This window comes from Thalassophryne amazonica, chromosome 15 (assembly GCF_902500255.1).
Source record: "Thalassophryne amazonica chromosome 15, fThaAma1.1, whole genome shotgun sequence".
Classification (NCBI taxonomy): domain Eukaryota; kingdom Metazoa; phylum Chordata; class Actinopteri; order Batrachoidiformes; family Batrachoididae; genus Thalassophryne; species Thalassophryne amazonica.
The window spans coordinates 9,528,354-9,549,188 of NC_047117.1; the positions used below are offsets into that span (position 1 = coordinate 9,528,354).

Genomic DNA, 20,835 nt, shown 5'->3' on the forward strand with positions numbered 1-20,835 from the left:
GACTCATCTGTGCACCCATGAGCGTCCTGGTGCACCGCTATCATGAGGCAGCAGAAAGTGATTGTAACAAAGACCACCAAAAACCTCCATTTGGAGTAGAGCACAACATTTTTCCTGTTGTTTGCTGTGTGTAGAATTTCACTTTAATCAACAAAGGATAAAATTTTCCAATATTTAAACCCCAGACTCCATGATGAGTCCACAGGAATAATAATAATAATAATAATAATAATAATAATAATAATAATAATAATAATAATAATGCTATTGTTATTACTATTTATATAACGGCTGAGTGGATCCTTGTCATTTAATTGGTGCTTTGTATGTCACGTGACATGGATTATTCGTCCCATTTGTGTTGCATTGTATTTAGCGTGCAAATATGGTTCTATTTATAGTGCAAATTTGGTTCCATACATTTAGTACCATTGCACTCTGCGCACACACGAGCGCACACAAACAAAACAAAGCCACTGCGCTGTAAGCCGTCTGGAGGCATGTAGAGCTGTTAGGAGGAAGTTAGAATGAAAAGCTGGAAAAATTTCTGATGTCATTTTTCGTTGGAGTGAGGATCGTACACAAAGTCTTTTTCTTTATCTTTTTTTTTTTTTCTTTTGGAAGTACACAGTCAGTGCAGTGCCGCACCAAAATGTAAGCCCCTTTTCTGTTGTTTATAAATTAATGTGTGACCTGGTATATGTTATCATTATACTGTAGGATAGGATGGTTTTTAGCATTGCAAGATAGAAATATTGCATTGGAGGAAGTACAAGAGATGACTGAGAGGTTCTGAGCCTGACTCAGAAAAAATGGGGCATACATCATCTGCATTCTGAGAAACCAAGATTTCTTGAGAATGTGGGGAGTTTTGACTCGCTGGGTGCAATGTTGAGAAATGTTGGTTTCTCAGAATGCAAACGATGAAGAAGCACCCCCTACTTTTTCTGGAACAGGTTAAAAACTTAGTATGTGGTCAGCAGGATTTCAAGAAAATTTGTAAAATAAAAGTTCAAATACTCAAAACTGTGAAGTTTTACATCACACTTAGCTTTGAAGAATTTTGATTTGGCAGTATGTTATATTCTTCTAATAGCATCTGTGAATCTAAATACATTTGTGTGAGTGTGTGTGTGTGGGGGGGGGGGGGGCTTATTGTTATTATTACCTGATGGCGATAGCTTTGTTTTCCCTATAGCTGATGTCCATGATGCAATGGGGCTCCAGTCACTCCAGTATGATTGGCTCCAGTCTGCTTTGGCCTGGACTCGAACCCGTGCCTCGTACTTCTCCCCGAGTACCAGCGAGTCTGGGTTCAGATGAGTTTCTTGCCAGCTGCAATGGCTCTCTTTATCACGAACAGAGGCATTCTAATGGGCGAAACATAATCAGTGTTTTCCTAACTTTTTTCCCCATGAACTTTCATTTTTAAACAGTTTTCTAGCAGCGACTAGTAGCTAGTAGCATCATAAATTTAGTTAACTGCTTTTGTCCAGCTTGTGTCTGCTGTCTGTCGTAAAAGCTGGTGTGTTTTTGGTATTTTGAGCTGCTTGTGTACCTTTGAGTTTGCATTGGGTTGGATACCGAAACAGGTTGGATACAGCCAGTGATGAGCACAGCTCAGCTAACGGCTAACTGTCGAAGTTAACACTTTCTTTGGTGGATTAGCATTTCAGCTAACCTTAAAAACCATTAGTGCACCAAATAGCATAAACTAAATTTGGTTCCACTAACTTTTTTAAACAAAGTTGACCAGATGTAGACGATAGTAAAAAAATCACAAGTTTATGTAGTAAAACAATAAGTCAAATCAGCACATCGCGTGAAGATGACCAGCATCACCTTGACGAGATTAAAGAGCAAGAGGTTAAGCTTGAGAAAATACATTAATTAGATTACTAAATGACAAAAAAAATGAAGAAATAATATAAACATGGGTATTTATTTTTATTTCATAGTATTTGTTGTTAGGTTAATACAGTTTATTGACAATATAGTAAGTATGTTCCATTGTTATTGTATTGTATGTTCCATTTTATCTTTTGAAGTGGTTGTACAAAATCTGTTTTTAAAATTTGTTTTTTAAATCTGTTTTTAAATCCTTGCTATTTCATTTATTTAATTACCTATATTTTCTTCTATATATTAAAAGCCAAGCGGCCCCTGTATACGTGTATGCGTACGTGTAACTTTGATCACAGAGACACTGGGGAGAGCTGACATTTGCCGTTTGGTATGTTTATGTATTTTGGGTCATGGATGAATGCCGCAAAAATGTTAAGTCGATAGGACTAATGTTTTTGGCGAAATTAGGGATATTAGGTAACAACAGTGAACAATGGACGTTGATATCACCATGAATCAGTCCCTGGTAACCAGACAAGCTCTGGACAAAGGAAATACCTCAACCTTGGTAGTTGTAAAACATGACATCAACTAAATGCGCCAAATAATAAATACAATTATTCACAAAACTTTCTCATTTTAATGTCCCGCTCTTTCAGTTTAAAATTATTATAGAAACTTTGCATAATATATTACCACACTTGAAAAATGCCAGCTATCTATTTTATTAACACTACCCAATCTAGAGCCCGTGGTTTCCACAGGTAACGCGGCAGTGTACATTTTAAACATCATCTAATCTTGACGCGCAAAACCTTTTTGGGAACCTCCATTTGTACGCTACAACATATTCAAAGTTCAGCTCTTTAGGTCTGTTTTTCGCCAGAGGCAACATTCGAGCCTGTATTCTGGACCCAAAGAAGAAATGAAATTTGTTGTAGTTCCTTGACTGGCCACTTGAGGCTGGCTCCAAAGCAGAGCACTTTCCCGTAGGACTTCATGTTAAAATGTCCAACTTTAGAGCAGAAATATAAATGTTTACAGCCTGGTGCAAAAGACGGTTTTGGTGTTCATATATAGTTGCCGCCTCCATGACAACTAAATGGGGGGTGAATTTCTTTTTCTTACTTCTTAGTTTAAGATGTTTTAAGCCATAAAGTTCTGCATAATTGTGGGCGTGGTTGTTTTGAGTGACAGCTGCTGAGTTCAGCGACTGCTCCTCTGAGCCTCCAACTGTAACTATCACTGGCAGCAGGCACTAGCTTTTGTGTTGTTGCTTTGTTTGGAGTATTTTATTAAAAACACCTGGAGTAATCTGTCTTGTTGTGCAGTGAAACTTAATAATGGATCATCTAAGACATTTCTGTTGCAATATTGACGCTGAGTGAAACTCTCTTCTTATTTAATGTTGTGTACTAACGGTGTAAGCGCTTTTAGCAGCTTTCGATAGGTCCACTTAATGCACGATTACTGATTATGGCTCATAAGTTTTGCTGTCCACTCTGAGGAAACTGTTATGAGAACCACCGCGCAGTCCCTAAAAATGTGATTTAATAAACACCATAACTGAGGTTAGCCTGTTAGCTGGTGGTTCATATTATTGTTATTGTTTATATTATTTTATACCGTCCATGACTGATCCTCTTGTTTCCACTGGATTTGTGAAATGCAAGTTGTAAATACTTCGTCGTCATTGGTGTCAATTGGGGACCAGGAAACTGTGGTCAAGTTGATATGTGGTCTTCCAGGAGAACTCAGCTTTACTACAGTATTACACACACACACACACACACACACACACACACACACACACACACACACACACACAAAAGACTGTTATTGCTGTCATAAACTGCAGACAAGATAAGTCTTAGGGACATAAAATATTATTTTTACTCACCGTGGCAAGCTGGTTTGTAGAAAATGTTAATCAAACTTTGATTTGTTGGGTTACACATTAGATTAATGGACAAAAGATGGTCAGACGCAAACTGTGGACATGAACAAAAGAAAGTAGTCTCATAAGAAAGGAATTAGAAAAAAAAGTCAAAAGTTAACTTTATAGATAAAGCTGAGAACAGAGAGAGTTGCTGTGTGTGTAAATTTTCTAAATTTATATTTGCTTTTGTTAGATCTGTCAGCATGTGTGAATTAATGCCATAACCACCTGAAATTCACTTTAAAATGCATTGTTGCTCATTCATGACAAATGTCACATCCCCAACTAAGCCCACCAAAAACAAATCTGTGGAGCCGCCACTGGTTTAAAGCAATAAATAAATTGTTACATTTTTGAGAATTTTTTTTAAGTTGCAACTTTTTTGCAAATTGGACATTGTGAAAATTTAATCTGTCAAACACATATTTCCTGTAATTTATCACATCCAGCAAATACGAGGGTAGGCTGAAAAGTTCTAAGGCTCCCCATGAAGGAGTAATGCATTAACTGCATTATAGTGAGCCTTAGAACTTTTCAGCCTACCCTTGTATATACAGTGGTATGCAAAAGTTTGGGCACCCCTGATGATTTCCATGATTTTCCTTTATAAATCATTGGTTGTTTGGATCAGCAATTTCAGTTAAATATATCATATAGCAGATGAACACAGTGATATTTGAGAAGTGAAATAAAGTTTCTAGTATTTACAGAAAGTGTGCAATAATTATTTAAACAAAATTAGGCAGGTGCATAAATTTGGGCACTCCAACAGAAAAAATACATCAGTATTTATCAGATCCTCCTTTTGCAGACATAACAGCCTCTAAACGCTTCCTATATAGTCTAAATTCTGGTTGAAGGTATTTTGGACCATTCTTCCTTGCAAAACATCTCCAGTTCAGTCAGGTTTGCTGGTTTCCGAGCATGGACAGCCCGCTTAAAATCACACCACAGATTTTCAATGATATTCAGGTCTGGGGACTGAGATGGCCATTCCAGAACGTACTTGTTCCTCTGCATGAATGCCTTAGTAGATTTTGAGCAGTGTTTAGGGTCGTTGTCTTTTTGAGAGATCCAGTCCCGGCGCAACTTCAGCTTTGTCACTGATTCTTGAACATTGTTCTCAAGAATCTGCTGATATTGACTGGAATCTGTGTGACCCTCAACTTTAACAAGAATCCCAGTACCTGCACTGGCCACACAGCCCCACAGCATGATGGAACCACCTCCAAATTTTACTCTAGGTAGCAAGTGTTTTTCTTGGAATGCTGTGTTCTTTTTCCGCCCCTTGTTATGTCCAAATAACTCAATTTTAGTTTTATCAGTCCGCAGCACCTTATTCCAAAATGAAGCTGGTTTGTCCAAATGTGCATACCTCAAGCGACTCTGTTTGTGGCGTGTACGCAGAAAAGTCTTCCTCTGCATTGCAGCATCATACAGCATCTCTTTGTGCAAAGTGCGCTGTATAGTTGAACAATGCACAGAGACTCTATCTGCAGCAAGATTATGTTGTAGGTCTTTGGAGCAGGTCTGTGGGTTGACTATGACTCTTCTCACCATCCTTCGCTTCAGGTTATCTGAGATTGTTCTTAGCCTGCCACTTCGGGCCTTAACTAGTACTGTGCCTGCAGTCTTCCATTTCCTCAATGTGTTCCTCACAGTGGAAACTGACAGCTGAAATCTCTGAGGAAGCTTTTTGTATCCTTCCCCTAAACCATGATGTTGAACAATCTTTGTTTTCAGGTCATTTGAGAGTTGTTTAGAGACTCCCATGTTGCCACTCAGTAGAAGAGATGCAAAGAGAGGAAACACTTGCAAATGGCCACCTTAAATACCCTTTCTCATGATTGGATTCACTTGTGTAAGGAGGTCAAGGGTCAATGAGCTTACCAAACCGATTTTGTGTTCCAATAATTAGTGCTAAATGTATTCAAATCAATAAAATGACAAGGGTGCCCAAATTTATGCACCCGCTTAATTTTGTTTAAATAATTATTGCACACTTTCTGTAAATACTAGAAACTTCATTCACTTCTCAAATATCAGTGTGTTCATCTACTATATGATATATTTAACTGAAATTGCTGATCCAAACAACCAATAATTTATCAAGGAAAATCATGGAAATCATCATGGGTGCCCAACCTTTACATACCACTGTATTTTTTTTCCTGCTTGCAACTGTTGTTTTTGTTTGCTTTCACTCACAGCACACCGCATGCACAGAAATAAAAGAGACTGCAAATATGTTTGTGCAATAACGTGAACAGAACTACAAAAACAACAATGGGTCAGCTGGACAGGCATGAAATGGAGTTATGACTAATCACAGCTGCTGTGGAAATGAGGGTGGGGAATAATTTAACTGTCAGTCACAACAGTCACATGTAATTTCTGCAAAACCATTTCTCACTCTCACAATGCGATCTGCGTTGAAGACCAGTTTGCATCTCTTCAGTGCTGGTTTGGCAACATCAAAGGAGTTCAACTTGCAGGAGGCGTTGTATTCTCTGAAGTATTTCCTGTAAGAGTAAATGTTTCCATGTCATTTCAATACGTATAACACGAGAATGCAGGATACGTTTCAATATAAACTTTAATTATCACAATCATGTGCAGTTTAAAACCATTGATCGGAAGAGCAACACAAACTTTAAAAGCACAAACAATACCATTTATTCATTTATTTATTGCAGTTAAACAAGTATAAAAGAACACCCTTTAAAGGGAAATTAACTGATGACTGCAAACGTTACCCTTTGAAAAAGTGCCTTTAACAGGGAATAAAGGAAATGCAAGTTACAAACTGTTTTAAAGACACCTAATGACCAGAATTAGTAATAAGCAATTAATATATAATAATATTTATAATACAGGCTGCATGCAGGAAGATTTTATCTCTTACCTTTTCTTGGTTTTGACCCTTCTCACATTTATTGAGCACTCAGCATCTGTGTAGCTGGTCACATATGTGCTGGTTCCACATACACCGTGATGTTCTATGTAGTCATTCACGCATTGGAGTCCTGTGATGGAGATTAGAGGTCAAGTGTGGTACTTTAAATTGTCCCTTTTTTCAGATCCAGTGTTAAAATAAAAAGGTTACTAACTGTCGTTTTGGGTTCCAGGACACGCCGTCACTTGAATGGTGGCCAGCATGAAGCAGAGCAGGAAGAAAGAGCAGAAGAGTTTTCATAATTCCCTCCTTTCAAGCCGTATCTATCTTTTCTTTCTTCTTTTTCTTATTGGAAAGAGGGATTTAGATGATCAAAGCTCCCTCCTCCTTTTCTCCTCATCCTGCAGAGGTCCAGCAGAGACATCAGTTTGCTTTGGTGGCATTTGTCACCATAGTAACAAGACATCACTTCGCTTGCGCGTGTTGTCACCACGGTAACACAGACATCAATTCACTTTGTTGGCACTTGTCACCATAGTAACAGAGACATCACTTGCGCTTTGCAGCATTTGTCACCACAGTGACACAGACATCAATCACTTTGTGGCATTTGTCACCATAATAAAAGACATCAATTCGCTTGCAGCGTTTGCCACCACAGTGACACAGACATCAATTCACTTTGTGGCATTTGTCACCATAGTAACAGAGACATCACTTCACTTTGCAGCATTTGTCACCACGGTAACACAGACATTAATTCACTTTGCGGCATTTGTCACGGTAGTAACACAGACATCACTTCACTTTGCAGCGTTTGCCGCCACGGTAACACAGACATCACTTAGTTTTGCGGTGTTTGTCGCCACGGTAACACAAATGTCACTACGCTTTGCAGCATTTGACACCACAGTAACACAGATGTCACTTCGTTTTGTGGCATTTGTCATCACGGTAACACAAACGTCACGTCGCTTTGCAGCGTTTGTTGCCACGGTAACACAGACATCACTTCGTTTTGCGGTGTTTGTCGCCACCATAACAAAGACATCAATTCACTTTGCGGCATTTGTCACCATAGTAACAGAGACATCACTTCACTTTGCAGCATTTGTCGCCACGGTAACACAGACATCAATTCACTTTGCGGCATTTGTCACCATAGTAACACAGACATCACTTCACTTTGCAGCGTTTGTCGCCACGATAACACAGACGTCACTGCGCTTTGCAGCATTTGACGCCACAGTAACACAGACATCACTTCGTTTTGTGGCATTTGTCGCCATGGTAATGCCCATGTACACTGACAGGTGATCTAGAAAGCAGAAACCAATTGAGACAGAATTGCTTTTGGATCCTTCTTCATGGCTACTGAACTTCCTCTTCCATCATGTGGACAAAACAGCTGTTCATAAAAATGTCCTAAAATTAATTTGACGAAATGCGAGGGCTAAAAAAAAGAAGATATGATGCATTGTAGGAAATTTACTTTTCCAATGAAAAGACAGTATTTAAGTTATTGTACAAGTTTGAAATAAATCCATTGACTAGGATTCAGTGCTAGTGGAGGCCACAGTTCAGCTTCCAACAACATTGTAACAATAGTCATATTATTACAGAGTGACAAATGTACAATTTGTTTTGTTTTTTTTGACAGTCTTATATGTAGATGTAGGGAGTGGCATGTGTTCACAACTGTGCAATCTGGAAAGTCACCAAATATCCAAACCTGCATCCCTTTGGAGGTCCCACATCCTCACGGTGTTAGCCATCAGTGCCAACCACTAGATCACCATTTTACACAAATAACACTGAACTAGGAGTAAATGTAACATGTCCAAAGCATCAACATTAGCTTGGTTTTCATGTCTTACCTGTTGGGGAGGTTGTGCAGGGTTTGATGACTGGAACCAGCTCGTTCATACTGTGTGACACTGTCCAAAAAAACAAACAAACCACATGATGGATTTAATTTCAGTGTGTGTGTGTGTGTGTGTGTGTGTGTGTGTGTGTGTGTGTGTGTGTGTGTGTGTGTGTGTTTTTCTTGTTGTGGAAAAAAGTCAGATTTCAAGAGAAATGATAAGATAAAGGTCACTTCTAAGTAAATGACTCACTTTTAAGTGTTAAGACAATCTGGATCAAAACCTCCTCCACTTCTTCAACCTACACTGCATCGGTTGTTGACGTCTGCATCGACTGTGGTAAAGAAGCTTTGGTTGCACCTTCCTCCTCCTCTAGTTTCCTTCTACTAATAAATTATTAATTAATTATTAATTGTGCACCTGATGTTGTGCCACTAGAAGTCCAAATATTTCAATGACTAAAACAAAAATGCCCAAGAAGCATAGAAAACTGAACCGTCTGCCTCAGTCCTGATGTGCCAGTGAGAGCATATATCAAGGACGCAAGTTAATGATTTACTTTGGTTACTTCCTTACAGGTTGTATTTTCCTCTTTTTTTTTTCTTTTTTTTTTTTGCATTGTGGTTGACTCTTAACATTTTACTGAGTGTACAGGACTTGCACAGTTGATATCTGAAATCACTGGACTCAACATATAGATCTCAGTCCTGGGCAGCACGGTGTACCCCGTCTCTCACCCAAAGACTACTGGGATAGGTTCCAGTTCCCCTTTGACCCTTAACTGGAGTAAGCGGGTTTAGGAACTGGATGTAACTTTGAAACATCAGTTTACATGAAGAATCCACAGTTGGGTCTATAAGTGTTTAGACAGTGATGTCATTTTTGTATTTTTGCCTCTGTACATAACCACAGTACAATAATCCTTATTTTAGGTTTGTATAAATACATATGGCCTCTGAAAATGGAGGATCTGTGTATAATTATGACTGTAATTTCTAAATAGTTAATGCAATGGGTTTTTTTTTCACAACTGTAAATTGTGCTTGTCAAGAGAAATTGCGGTCCTTCTTTTCCTTCCATCCATTCGTCCAGCAACACCTTCCACGTCATAAAACTAAAGAACCTTGAAACTCTCAAAATCTAAATTTTTATACATTAATACTGGGGTGTCAAAGATCTGCCTGCCCCCCCCCCCCCCCAAAAAAAAAAAATCATACATTTCTCACATTTATACATGCCTTTCTTTCTTTCTTTCTTTCTTTCTTTCTTTCTTTCTTTCTTTCTTTTTTATACTGAATTTTTAGTTTCACTGAGGAAATATAACACAAGCCCTGCAATGCTCATGTCGTCCGTTAGATGGTGACAATAGCTACTTAAATGTGCAGCAAGATCTCAACTACTTTATTCATTTTACAAGTTAATTTTTGTTGAAAATAAAAGGGGCTGACAGGCAAAAAAACATTAAAGTTGTCTCTTGCTGTTAGGGTCAATTTGCTTGTGTTTAAATCCTTTGAATAAAAGCTAAAAGTCGAAGCTACAACCACACATTGATTCATTTAAACTCCATTGTTGTGGCATGGGTACACTGAAAAAAGAATGTTTGAACCAACTTAAAAAAGTGTTACAATTTGTAAAAAAAAAAAAAAACCCTGAATGAATTAAGTTGTTTGAACTTAAGTTTGTAAGTTAGAGTTGATTTAACCTTCAAACTTAAGTTCAAACAACTTAATTCATTCAGGATTTTACAAATTGCAACACTTTTTTAAGTTGGTTCAAACATTCTCTTTTTTTCAGTGTAAGCAAAATTACGAAAATGGTCACTGCCCAAATACGTATGGACCTGACAGTAATTGGAGATATTTGTGATTAAGTTCTGACTCTTTGAACTGTGAGTTCCACATAACCGCATTAGCATTATGATTCGTCAAATTTCCAATTCAAGATAATCATCATGCTAGCACAGATATCTGGAACTGGAAGTGTGACTTGTCAAAGTTACGCTGACGATGGCTTGAGTTTTACTTTTTCTATTTCCACATTAACAGCAGCACTCTCCAAAAGCTGTAAATGGTTTTCGTATGTGGTGCCAAGAGGAAGGTCAACTAAAGCATGGGACTTTCAATCAACTGATTTACTGACAATGCTTCAAGGCATTTACCCCAACCTAACAACAACCTGTTCTCACCACCTTCTTATTCCCCCATCAAGATTTAAGCAACATTGGTCAAACTGTATCACCGCCTAAGTCCAGAACAAGAGGTCCCCATTTACCCACTGTGACAATGTCAGTATTACGTTCCATGGGTGATGTCCACAGGGAATGCCCTAGTACCACAGTGTGTGTATAGAAAAAGTTATTACATTTCTGAGTACTTTAAGATAACTACAATACTATGCTACTAAGGGTTAATATATATATATATAACCCTTCTGCTGAATTTTAAAGTGTTGATAAAAAGAGAACAAGTGAAATATTGTTATATACACAGTCCGAGAAACATGAAAAGATGTATATTTAGGATTTATGATGAAAACTCTATTATCAACACAATGTAATGATGTAGCTGTAAAATGTAAAAACTTAAATATCTTACAAATCAGCCATTTTTAGTGTCATATTTGAATTCAGCACGCCAAACTACATAATGCACAACACATTTTACTTCTGAAGTGGACAACTTCTACAAATTTGTAGACCAGTGTAATTATTTGAGGTAGTGATTTTATTGCTAATTATTGTTGGCTTGTTGCTAATTTCCCTTTGGGCTTTAGACAAAAGCTCTTCAACAGGTACCACAAATCTTCAGAACCATTTAACAAGGCATCACACTACGACTGATATGCATTCTGCTAAATGTCCAATCCAGTGGCGGCACCAGAACATTTTTGTTGGGGGGGCTGAGGGGGAGCTGGAGTAAAAGTTGGGGGGGGGGGGGGCTCCACAAAATATCATTGAAATGAACAATATATAGTAAATTGCTTTATAAACACCAAGGTATATGTTTTAGTCACCCGTGCTCCTCTAAAATGTGGTATCAACGCACACACACTTCACTTAGAATGATTGCAAGTTCAGTAAACTTGCACATAGGTATACAAACTGAATTCATTGAAATGGTGCTCAAGACAATGCATGGAATCAACCTTACGTCCTAAATTTTTGGAGTATGGAGTTAAATTTGTCTCATTAATACTTGCAAATGCACAGAGGGTGATTTACAAATATCCTTTGATTTGTACACCTGCTTTGTGATCCACAAACACAAATTTCTGATTTGTAACTTGTGTGTGGGTTTTTACAAATAAATGTTTATTTGCAAAACTGAAAATTCTGTTTGTGAAGGGTGATTCAGCATTGGTGGATCACTGAACACACACATTCATCACTTTGCTGAGTTATGCAATACTGAGACATTCTCAGCGCAAAACTGCAGTTGAGATCCACAAATATGTCAGTTGGTATTCACATTATTGTCAGAATTATTGGGGGGGCTGAGGGGGCTTGGCTCATTATTGGGGGAGCTTAAGCTCCCCCAAGCCCCCCGGCACTGCCACTGGTCCGATCCAAAATAAAACCAGCTAAAGAAGCCATTTGCCTTTAAGATACCATCCACTTCTCTACCTGCAGAAGAATGAACCAAAGATGTTGTTGCCTTCATATGTAAGGATTTTGCCGTACAGAACTGTTGCACCACACTAGACTGGTACCTTGTACAGTTTGTTACAGCATTAGTCCCCTGAGACACTCTAATATATGAGCAAAATTGGTATTATTGAAATTGAAATATCTGTAACTAAAACTATATTGAATCAAATCAAATTAGAAATTGAATCAAATTGGGATATATGGAATCAGTAATGAATAAATTCAGGAAATCAGAAGTGATACTCAGCCCTATTCACAGGAATGCCTCGCCCCATGCGGTGAGGGTGGATGCCCCCCCCCCCCCCCCACACACACACACACAGTCAACCTTATTCTTCTATCTGATTCTATGATCATGACCAACAATTCCAAAAATCAGAATTGTGTTCCAAATATCTGAAATAGCCATTTAATTTAATTACAAATATCACAAATTCTAATGCAGGATATGTGATTAATCATGTTACAATATCTAATATCTTCACATAATTGATAAGTTCAAATCTGACATTATAGCGATCATAGATTTTCCTTGCAAATATGTAAAATCTTCCATTTTCACCAGTCAGAATGCACCTGAAACTCAATTATGAATAATCAGATGAAAAGCAGCGTATTTGTTCCAGTTATTACAGCTGCTACAGTTCAGTCAGCACAAAGTCTGGCCTTAGAACTCAAACAAACTCAATCTGACACATTCGTTTTCTTTTTTGTTTCGATTTTTTAGTTTGTTTTATATATATATATATATATATATATATATATATAAAACTCTGAACAGTTTGACCTTTATGTCTAACATTAAATTGATCAGGTGATCAGCGGTTGCTTTTTTCTCCGAATAACAAGGTGACATTTCAGGCATCAAAAACAGGATGAATGTGCGTCTCAGGTACAATGTGTGGTCTGTGGTTATTATACGGCCCACTGCACAACTTCACACACAGCCCCAAATACGAAAATAAATGTTCACAGCTTGTTAAAACAGGAAGCACATCCTTCAACACTTTTTTACAAAGTTCTTACACCTTTTTTGAGAAACAGAAAACCCCACTTTACAGGCCAGTCTTATTATTTATTGATATTACATAGAAAGATTTCTCAATTCACTCTGGAAAACGCTGGCAACTACAAAGCAGTATTTATTTATTAATCACAGGTACATTTAATTTTATAATTAAAAAAATTAAAGCACCACGCTCGTAGAGCACAGACTAGTTTCAAAGTCCACAAATTTTTACCTTGGAAAAAATTTTCAAGGTCAAAGTCCTGTTAGAAGTGGCTTTCCGAAGCTAAAGTATGAGCTAAAAATTGTACAGCAGTTAGCTCAGTGGACAGTCTGATGATTTAGCCTTGTGTTTACCGGTGGAGGGTAAAAAATTAACACTGACCATCACTGCGGTCCGCCAGACTCTGAAGGGTCCTGGGAAAAATGTTCAACATGCTTAAAATCATCAAAGTTTGTGTTAAAATACCAGCAGCAGTAGAGCTCTGGTACCGCTATGTCACCTCCGCTAGTACGCTGTTACTGCTCCATTCACCTCCAACATCGGAGGCTTGACTCGATACCCCACCTCTCCTGGATCCTTTGGGTACGACAAAAAATGAAGGAATATGTTCGACCTGTATTGACGATGTACCAGTAGCAAGTGATGCAGTCGCAGCTTTACGTTGAGTTTATATAGGCTAACATCTACTGATGTCACAAACGTTCAGCTGGGATAGCTATGCTACTGGTCCATGGAGTGCGCTACCAAAGCACTCACCCTCAGACTGCACAGCTGAACTACATCCTGTGAGTCAGTGGACCGTCACCAAACATTAAGCCCCACGAGTACAACATTGCCCTTTGATGAGTTACATCAACCTGCATTGAAGACAGGAAATTTGGACCCACTGAAGTGAGCCTTCTCTGGTGTTTCACAGAGGTTTTGAGACCCCACACGCAGCCACTCACCTCAGTGTGAATGGCCCCTAAGAAGTTGGATTCCCAATGTGTAGGCCTGGGTTTGATTCCTTCTCTTGTCATCTGCATTGTCCCACTCCATCAGCTGGAACTGTGTACTGGCCTTGGCTGGAGACATAACATGAGTTGGACTGGTGCCTCCAGTTAACGGTTGGACTAATAACTCTCAGAAATTTGATGTTCCTCTGTATTGTTAAAAATGTTTTTTATTAGTATGACCTAAGCAGTGGGTCACCCCTTTGAGTCTGGTCTGCTTGAGGTTTCTTCCTCAACATCATCAGAGGGAGTGTTTCTGTTTTTGCTTTGCTATGCCAAAAAGAAAAAAAAAAAAATGCAACCACACAGTGATCGACCACACCACATTTTAGGACAAATACTTGCAAGGTGAGAAAAAAAAAAGCCTGCACACTCCTTAACACTCCTCTAAATTAGATTAGATTATACGAGGTCTGTCAATAAAGTAACGGTCCTTTTTATTTTTTTCAAAAACTATATGGAATTCATTCATATATTATATATATATATTCAGACAAGCTTGAACCCTCATGCACATGCGTGAGTTTTTCCACGCCTGTCAGTGACGTCATTCGCCTGTGAGCACACCTTGTGGAAGGAGTGGTCCCGCCCCCTCGTCAGATTTTCATTGTCTGGAAATGGCGGAATGATTTGGACTTTTTTTCCATCAGAATTTTTTCAGAAGCTGTTAGAGACTGGCACCTGGAAACCATTTGAAAAAATTATCTGGCTTTCGGTGAAAATTTTACGGGCTTCACAGAGAATAAGGACTGTTACTACAGCTTTAAGGACGGCTTTAAGGACGGCTTTAAGGACGCTCGGCGCGCCGCGCTCCGAGCTGCGACGATGAGGCAGAAAACGCCAGATCATTTCTAAGCTGATGGCTCTGTGGATACAAGACCGTCGTGTGCACTTTCTCTGGTTATCACAAGAGCTGGACATCAGCCATTTTCTGGCAGATTTCACTTTTAACAAGAGATTTTGTCATGGAAAGCCGTGCGGAGGCTTCGTGCGTAACGACTGATTTGCTGTTTGAGCGAGACAAACAACACCTCAGTTTCGGCATGTCATGGGACAAGTTGGGACATGCCTATCTCGGCTTTCAATGCTTACCAGTCCAATAAGTATCAGAGAAATTGTGGAGAGCTGGGCATGTCCTAACTTGTCCCATGATATGCCGAAACGGAGGTGTTCTTTGTCTCGCTCAAACAGTGAATCGGTCATTACGCACGAAGCTCTTGTGATAACCAGAGAAAGTGCACACGACGACGGTCTCGTATCCACAGAGCCATCAGCTTAGAAATGATCTGGCATTTTCTGCCTCGTCGTCGCAGCTCAGAGCGCGGCACGCCGAGCGCCATTGTGGGCCATCCTTAAAGCTGTAGTAACAGTCCTTATTCTCTGTGAAGCCGGTAAAATTTTCACCAAAAGCCAGATAAATTTTTCGAATGGTTTCCAGGTGCCAGTCTCTAACAGCTTCTGAAAAAATTCTGATGAAAAAAAAGACCAAATCATTCCGCCATTTCCAGACAATGAAAATCCGACGAGGGGGCGGGACCACTCCTTCCACAAGGCGTGCTCACAGGTGAATGACGTCACCGACAGGCGTGGAAAAACTCACACATGCGCACGAGGGTTCAAGCTTGTCTGACGTAAAAACATATGAATCAAATCCATATAGTTTAAAAAATAAAAATAAAAAGGACCGTTACTTTATTGACATACCTTGTATTAGACAGAACTTTATTAATCCCTCGGGAAGACTCCCTCTGGGAAAAATGAGGTTCCAGCAGCACTGAATAGCAGCACAGGGGGTAAGAAGCACACAGAGCATCAAAAATGAAAGTTAAAAAAACAATTTGCAAATATAAATACACAAATATAAATACCAGACATACTAATCACTACTGGTTTACTGGCTACTACTGTTCCTCTCCTTCCCGTCCTCTGTCTTCCTGTTACCCCTGTTACTAAATGCTTTCATGTTAATTTGACAGTACTAAAAAAAAAACTATTCCACTGAGCAGATGTTTCAGTCACCTGTTTTTTGTGTGGTTTAATGAAGGTCACAGTGTTTATTTTGAGTTCCTGTAAAAAAAAAAAAAAAAAAAAAAATTCCATTATTGTGACACGTGCACCTCCTGTTCAATATTACATAAGCAGCACAACTCAGAAGACTGTGACTGGTGCTTCTTCTCATTTTTAAAATAATATTGCCTGAAAATAGAGAAGACATTTCCTTACAGCTGCCAGGATTCAATAAGTATATATTTAACAGGTTGTCAGAGAAGAGAAGCTGATGTGAATAGATCCTGTTGTCAAAGTGCATCAGACTTCCCTTAAAGTTAAGTCACACATAATCGGTGTCCGATCATTTCCAATGTGCTCTTTCAACAGTTCCTCATGTTTTACAGTCAACATGCTTTTGCATTCATAACTCAGTATTAATGTCTAAATATTAACAGGCAGCCACCCTTACATTTGAGTCTCGGTTTCATGTGACCCACGAGCCACTGACCGGGTTCTGTCCTGTCATGGGTTCTACATAGTAAGCTAATTTCTTTTAGCGTATGGATCCAGATGTTGATTTGGGACAGCTTTTACAAACCCCAATCATCTGGGATTTCCCAGCCACAGGTCCAGGCTAAGGATCTGTCAAGGGCTGCATGTTTCTCAGTGTGCAACGGTATTCCCACTTTAAACAAACCCAAGCATTGCGTCTCTACATCAACCCTGGGTGTAGACATTCTATCCAGGAATAAATCAAGAGATGCCACAACCTATGGTGTACCATTTATTGTCAACATGTCTTGGGAGATTAAAAAGCAGTTTAATAGTCATGTAAATATATGTTGTCACAATTGTTCTGGAAATTACTCTCTTTTCAAAAGTGGTTCTACATTTGGAAAGGAATTTCCATCCTGAAGTCAACTATTAGTCACAGGGATGTACTTTCTGCGGTGGCTAAGGAAGTTCAACCTGCCAAAAACAACAATGGTGAACTTCTACACTGCTATCATTGAGTCCATCATCTCCTCCTCCATCACCATCTGGTAAGGACAGGACACTGGTAAGGACAGGAGCAGTCTGCAGTGTGTCATCCACACAGCAGAGAAGGTTATCGACTGCAATCTGCCATCCCTACAGGACCTGTATATCTCCAGGGCCCTGAGGCGAGCAAGGAAGATTGTGGCTGATCCTGTTGTGTGGGCCGCCCGAAGAGGAGGTACTGCTGGCCCAACACCAGAGGGCGCCCTGTCTGACGTCGGGCTTCAGGCACCAGAGGGCGCAGTCACCTCACAGGGGCACCAGGAGCCCGGAGCTGACAGCTGTCAGTAATCATCCCATCACCACCTCATCCATAAAAGCCTGGGAAAGACATCACTACTCTGCCGAGTTATCAGTTTACCCGTCAGGTAAACCTACTCAGCCGCTTTGTGCCGTTCGCACATTTATTGCTACTGACCTTTGCAGTCGTAACCTCTGGTATACTCGCAGCTTTGAGCTTGGTTTGTGGAAGTTGGAAGGAGTTGGCTTTTCCACTCCTCACTTTCCTTATCTCTAAATATACTGTTGGTACTGCATGTTTTCAGTGTTCCTGTTTTCTGGGAGTGGTGGATTTTTCCCTCAGGAAGGAACTGTGACTTTTGCTGACTGTTTGCTGGGTGTTCACACACCCACCTTAACGTGTGTCTGTTCCTGCCAGCAGTACCAGATCTGACAGCTGGAAGCGGTGGCCACCTGGGGACTCAGGACTTGGCGGCTCCGGTGTGTTGCAGGTCTCCATTGGCGGTGGAACCTCGTGGGTCCCGGCTCTTCTCTGGATAGGCGTCTCCTACCCTCGGGCCTGCCCACGCGTCATCTTTTGTGTAGATTGATTGACAGACTAAAATCATATTTGGTTGTTGTGCACATTTGCAGAATAAATTGTTTATTCGGACTTCCTATTGGCCGTTCTTTTACGCGGCCACCCCTCCTGCGGGCCTGTCGCTCGATAATGATGATCGGGTGGTAGTTCAAAGGTCTCCCCCCACTTCTCCTGAAGCTTACATTAGCCCCCTGGAACCGTACGGGGGTTGTGTCGAAACGTGCGCGGACTTCTTGATGCAGTGCGTGCTCGTTTTTTCACAACGCCCCGTGATGTATGCGTCAGACCACAGCCGGGTGGCTTTTGTGATTAATTTGCTTCGAGGCAAGGCACACACCTGGGCTACGGCGCTCTGGGAGCAGAATTCACGGCTCCTGTCAATGTACACTGAGTTTATCAGGGAGTTTCGACAGGTGTTTGATCATCCTTACAGAGGCGAGTCTGCTTCAAATATGCTACTGTCAATCCGACAGGAGCGCCGGAGTGCTGCTGAATATTCAGTCGACTTCCGCGTTGTGGCAGCGAGAGCCGGCTGGAACTTGGTAGCGCTCCGCGCCGCCTTTATAAGGGGGCTTTCTCCGGCCCTAAAGGAGCACCTGTTGGCGAAGGATCAGCCGCGGGATTTAGACGGGCTTATCGACCTAGTCATACGGTTAGACAGCCGATTAGAAGAACGTCGACGGGAGCGAGACGAAGGACGTGGCTGGACACAAGCCGTCCCTCCCCCTTCCAGGTCCGAAACAGCGCCGCCTTCCACACGCTCCAAAGCCAGAGTGCTCCGTGTAACAACAGCTCCCCCTGCTGACATTGCTATGGAAACGAGCAGGGCCAAAATGAAATCAGAAAACAGACAGAGGAGGCTGGCCCGTGGAGAGTGTTTTTACTGCAGCTTGAATGAGCACATGCAGAAAAACTGCCCCAACCGGTCAAAACGTCAACGCTCGCCCTTAGAGACTGGGCTGAGGGTGAGCCATAATACACACGAGGGAAAAACACGAAAATCCGCACGAGTCCCAGTCATGATCCTCTGTGGGGATTTAACCCTTCATGCCCCAGCACTGATTGACACGGGGTCAGAGGGGAATCTACTCGACAGTAGATGGGCTAAGGAAGTAGGGCTCCCTCTAGTGGCCCTTCCTTCACCATTGAAGGTACGGGCACTAGATGGCACCCTTCTTCCATTAATAACACACCAGACACAGCCCTTAACGCTGGTTGTGTCTGGAAACCACAGGGAGGAGATTGTGTTTTTTGTAACACCTTCTACCTACAGAATTATTTTGGGTTATCCATGGATGAGTAAGCACAATCCCCAGATTGATTGCCCATCTGGGGCTGTGGCTCAATGGAGAGAAACCTGCCACCAGGAGTGTTTAAGATCCTCCGTCCCACCCGATGCGACTGCTAAAGAGGAGGTCCGAGTTCCCCCCAATCTTACAGCGGTGCCGGCTGAGTACCAAGATCTTGCTGATGTTTTCAGAAAAGATCTGGCTCTCACGCTTCCCCCGCACCGACCGTATGATTGTGCCATTGATTTGGTCCCGGGCGCTGAGTATCCATCCAGCAGGCTGTACAACCTCTCATGCCTTGAGCGCGAATCAATGGAGACCTACATCCAGGACTCTTTAGCTGCCAGGTTAATCCAGAACTCTTCCTCCCCATTAGGTGCTGGTTTCTTTTTTGTGGGAAAGAAGGACGGCGGACTCCGTCCATGCATTGATTATAGAGGGCTGAACGAGATTACGGTTCGCAACCGATACCCGTTGCCTCTATTGGATTCAGTGTTAACACCCCTGCATGGAGCCAAAATATTCACAAAATTGGATCTTAGGAATGCTTATCACCTGGTTCGGATCCGGAAGGGAGGCGAATGGAAGACGGCATTTAACACCCCGTTAGGTCACTTTGAGTACCTGGTCATGCCGTTCAGCCTCACTAACGCCCCCGCAACATTCCAAGCATTGGTAAATGATGTCTTGCGGGACTTCCTGCATCGGTTCGTCTTCGTATACCTGGACGATATCCTCATCTTCTCCCCGGATCCTGAGAGCCATGTTAAGCATGTACGTCAGGTCCTGCAGTGGTTGTTGGAGAACCGGCTGTTTGTGAAGAGCGAGAAGTGCGAGTTCCACCGTACTTCTTTGTCCTTCCTGGGGTTCATCATCTTCTCCAACTCCGTCGCACCCGATCCGGCCAAGGTAGCGGCGGTGAGAGATTGGCCCCAACCGGCAAGCCGTAGGAAGCTGCAACAGTTCCTCGGCTTCGCAAATTTCTACAGGAGGTTCATTAAGGGCTACAGTCAGGTGGTTGGTCCCCTGACAGCCCTGACTTCCCCAAAAGTCCCCTTCACCTAGTCGGATCGGTGCGAAGCCACGTTTAGTGAGTTGAAACGCCGGTTTTCGACTGCGCCAGTTCTGGTGCAGTCCGATCCTAACCGCCAGTTTGTAGTTGAAGTGGATGCCTCTGACTCAGGGATAGGAGCCATGCTGTCCCAGAGCAGGGAGTCCAATAAGGTTCTCCACCCTTGTGCCTATTTCTCCCGCAGGTTGACCCCGGCAGAACGGAACTATGACATCGGCAATCAGGAGCTCCTGGCGGTGAAAGAGGCCCTGGAGGAGTGGAGACATCTGTTGGAGGGAGCTGTGGTTCCATTCACGGTCTTCACCGACCATCGGAACCTGGAGTACATCCGGACTGCTAAGCGTCTGAACCCCAAGCAAGCCCGTTGGTCACTGTTCTTTGGACATTTTGACTTCTGGATCACCTACCGCCCCGGGACCAAAAACCAAAGGTCT

General features: G+C 41.4%; 1 protein-coding gene across 2 annotated transcripts in view; it reads right to left on the reverse strand.

Annotated features, from left to right (window-relative positions):
• The window catches only part of LOC117526834, a 39,277-nt gene that overhangs the window by 9,145 nt on the left and 9,297 nt on the right, over nucleotides 1-20,835 (reverse strand). Inside the window, exons 2-8 of one of the 2 annotated variants that reach the window (XM_034188911.1) lie at nucleotides 8,558-8,617; nucleotides 6,895-7,081; nucleotides 6,690-6,810; nucleotides 6,198-6,306; nucleotides 3,746-3,836; nucleotides 3,472-3,608; nucleotides 1,169-1,370 (exon numbers count right to left, since the gene is read on the reverse strand). In XM_034188911.1, coding sequence (XP_034044802.1) covers nucleotides 1,169-1,370; nucleotides 3,472-3,608; nucleotides 3,746-3,836; nucleotides 6,198-6,306; nucleotides 6,690-6,810; nucleotides 6,895-6,943 — 709 coding nt within the window. In that variant the 5' untranslated portion in view covers nucleotides 6,944-7,081; nucleotides 8,558-8,617. The remainder of the gene's footprint in view (nucleotides 1-1,168; nucleotides 1,371-3,471; nucleotides 3,609-3,745; nucleotides 3,837-6,197; nucleotides 6,307-6,689; nucleotides 6,811-6,894; nucleotides 7,082-8,557; nucleotides 8,618-20,835) is intronic. The other variant, XM_034188912.1, reaches the window with a different exon arrangement.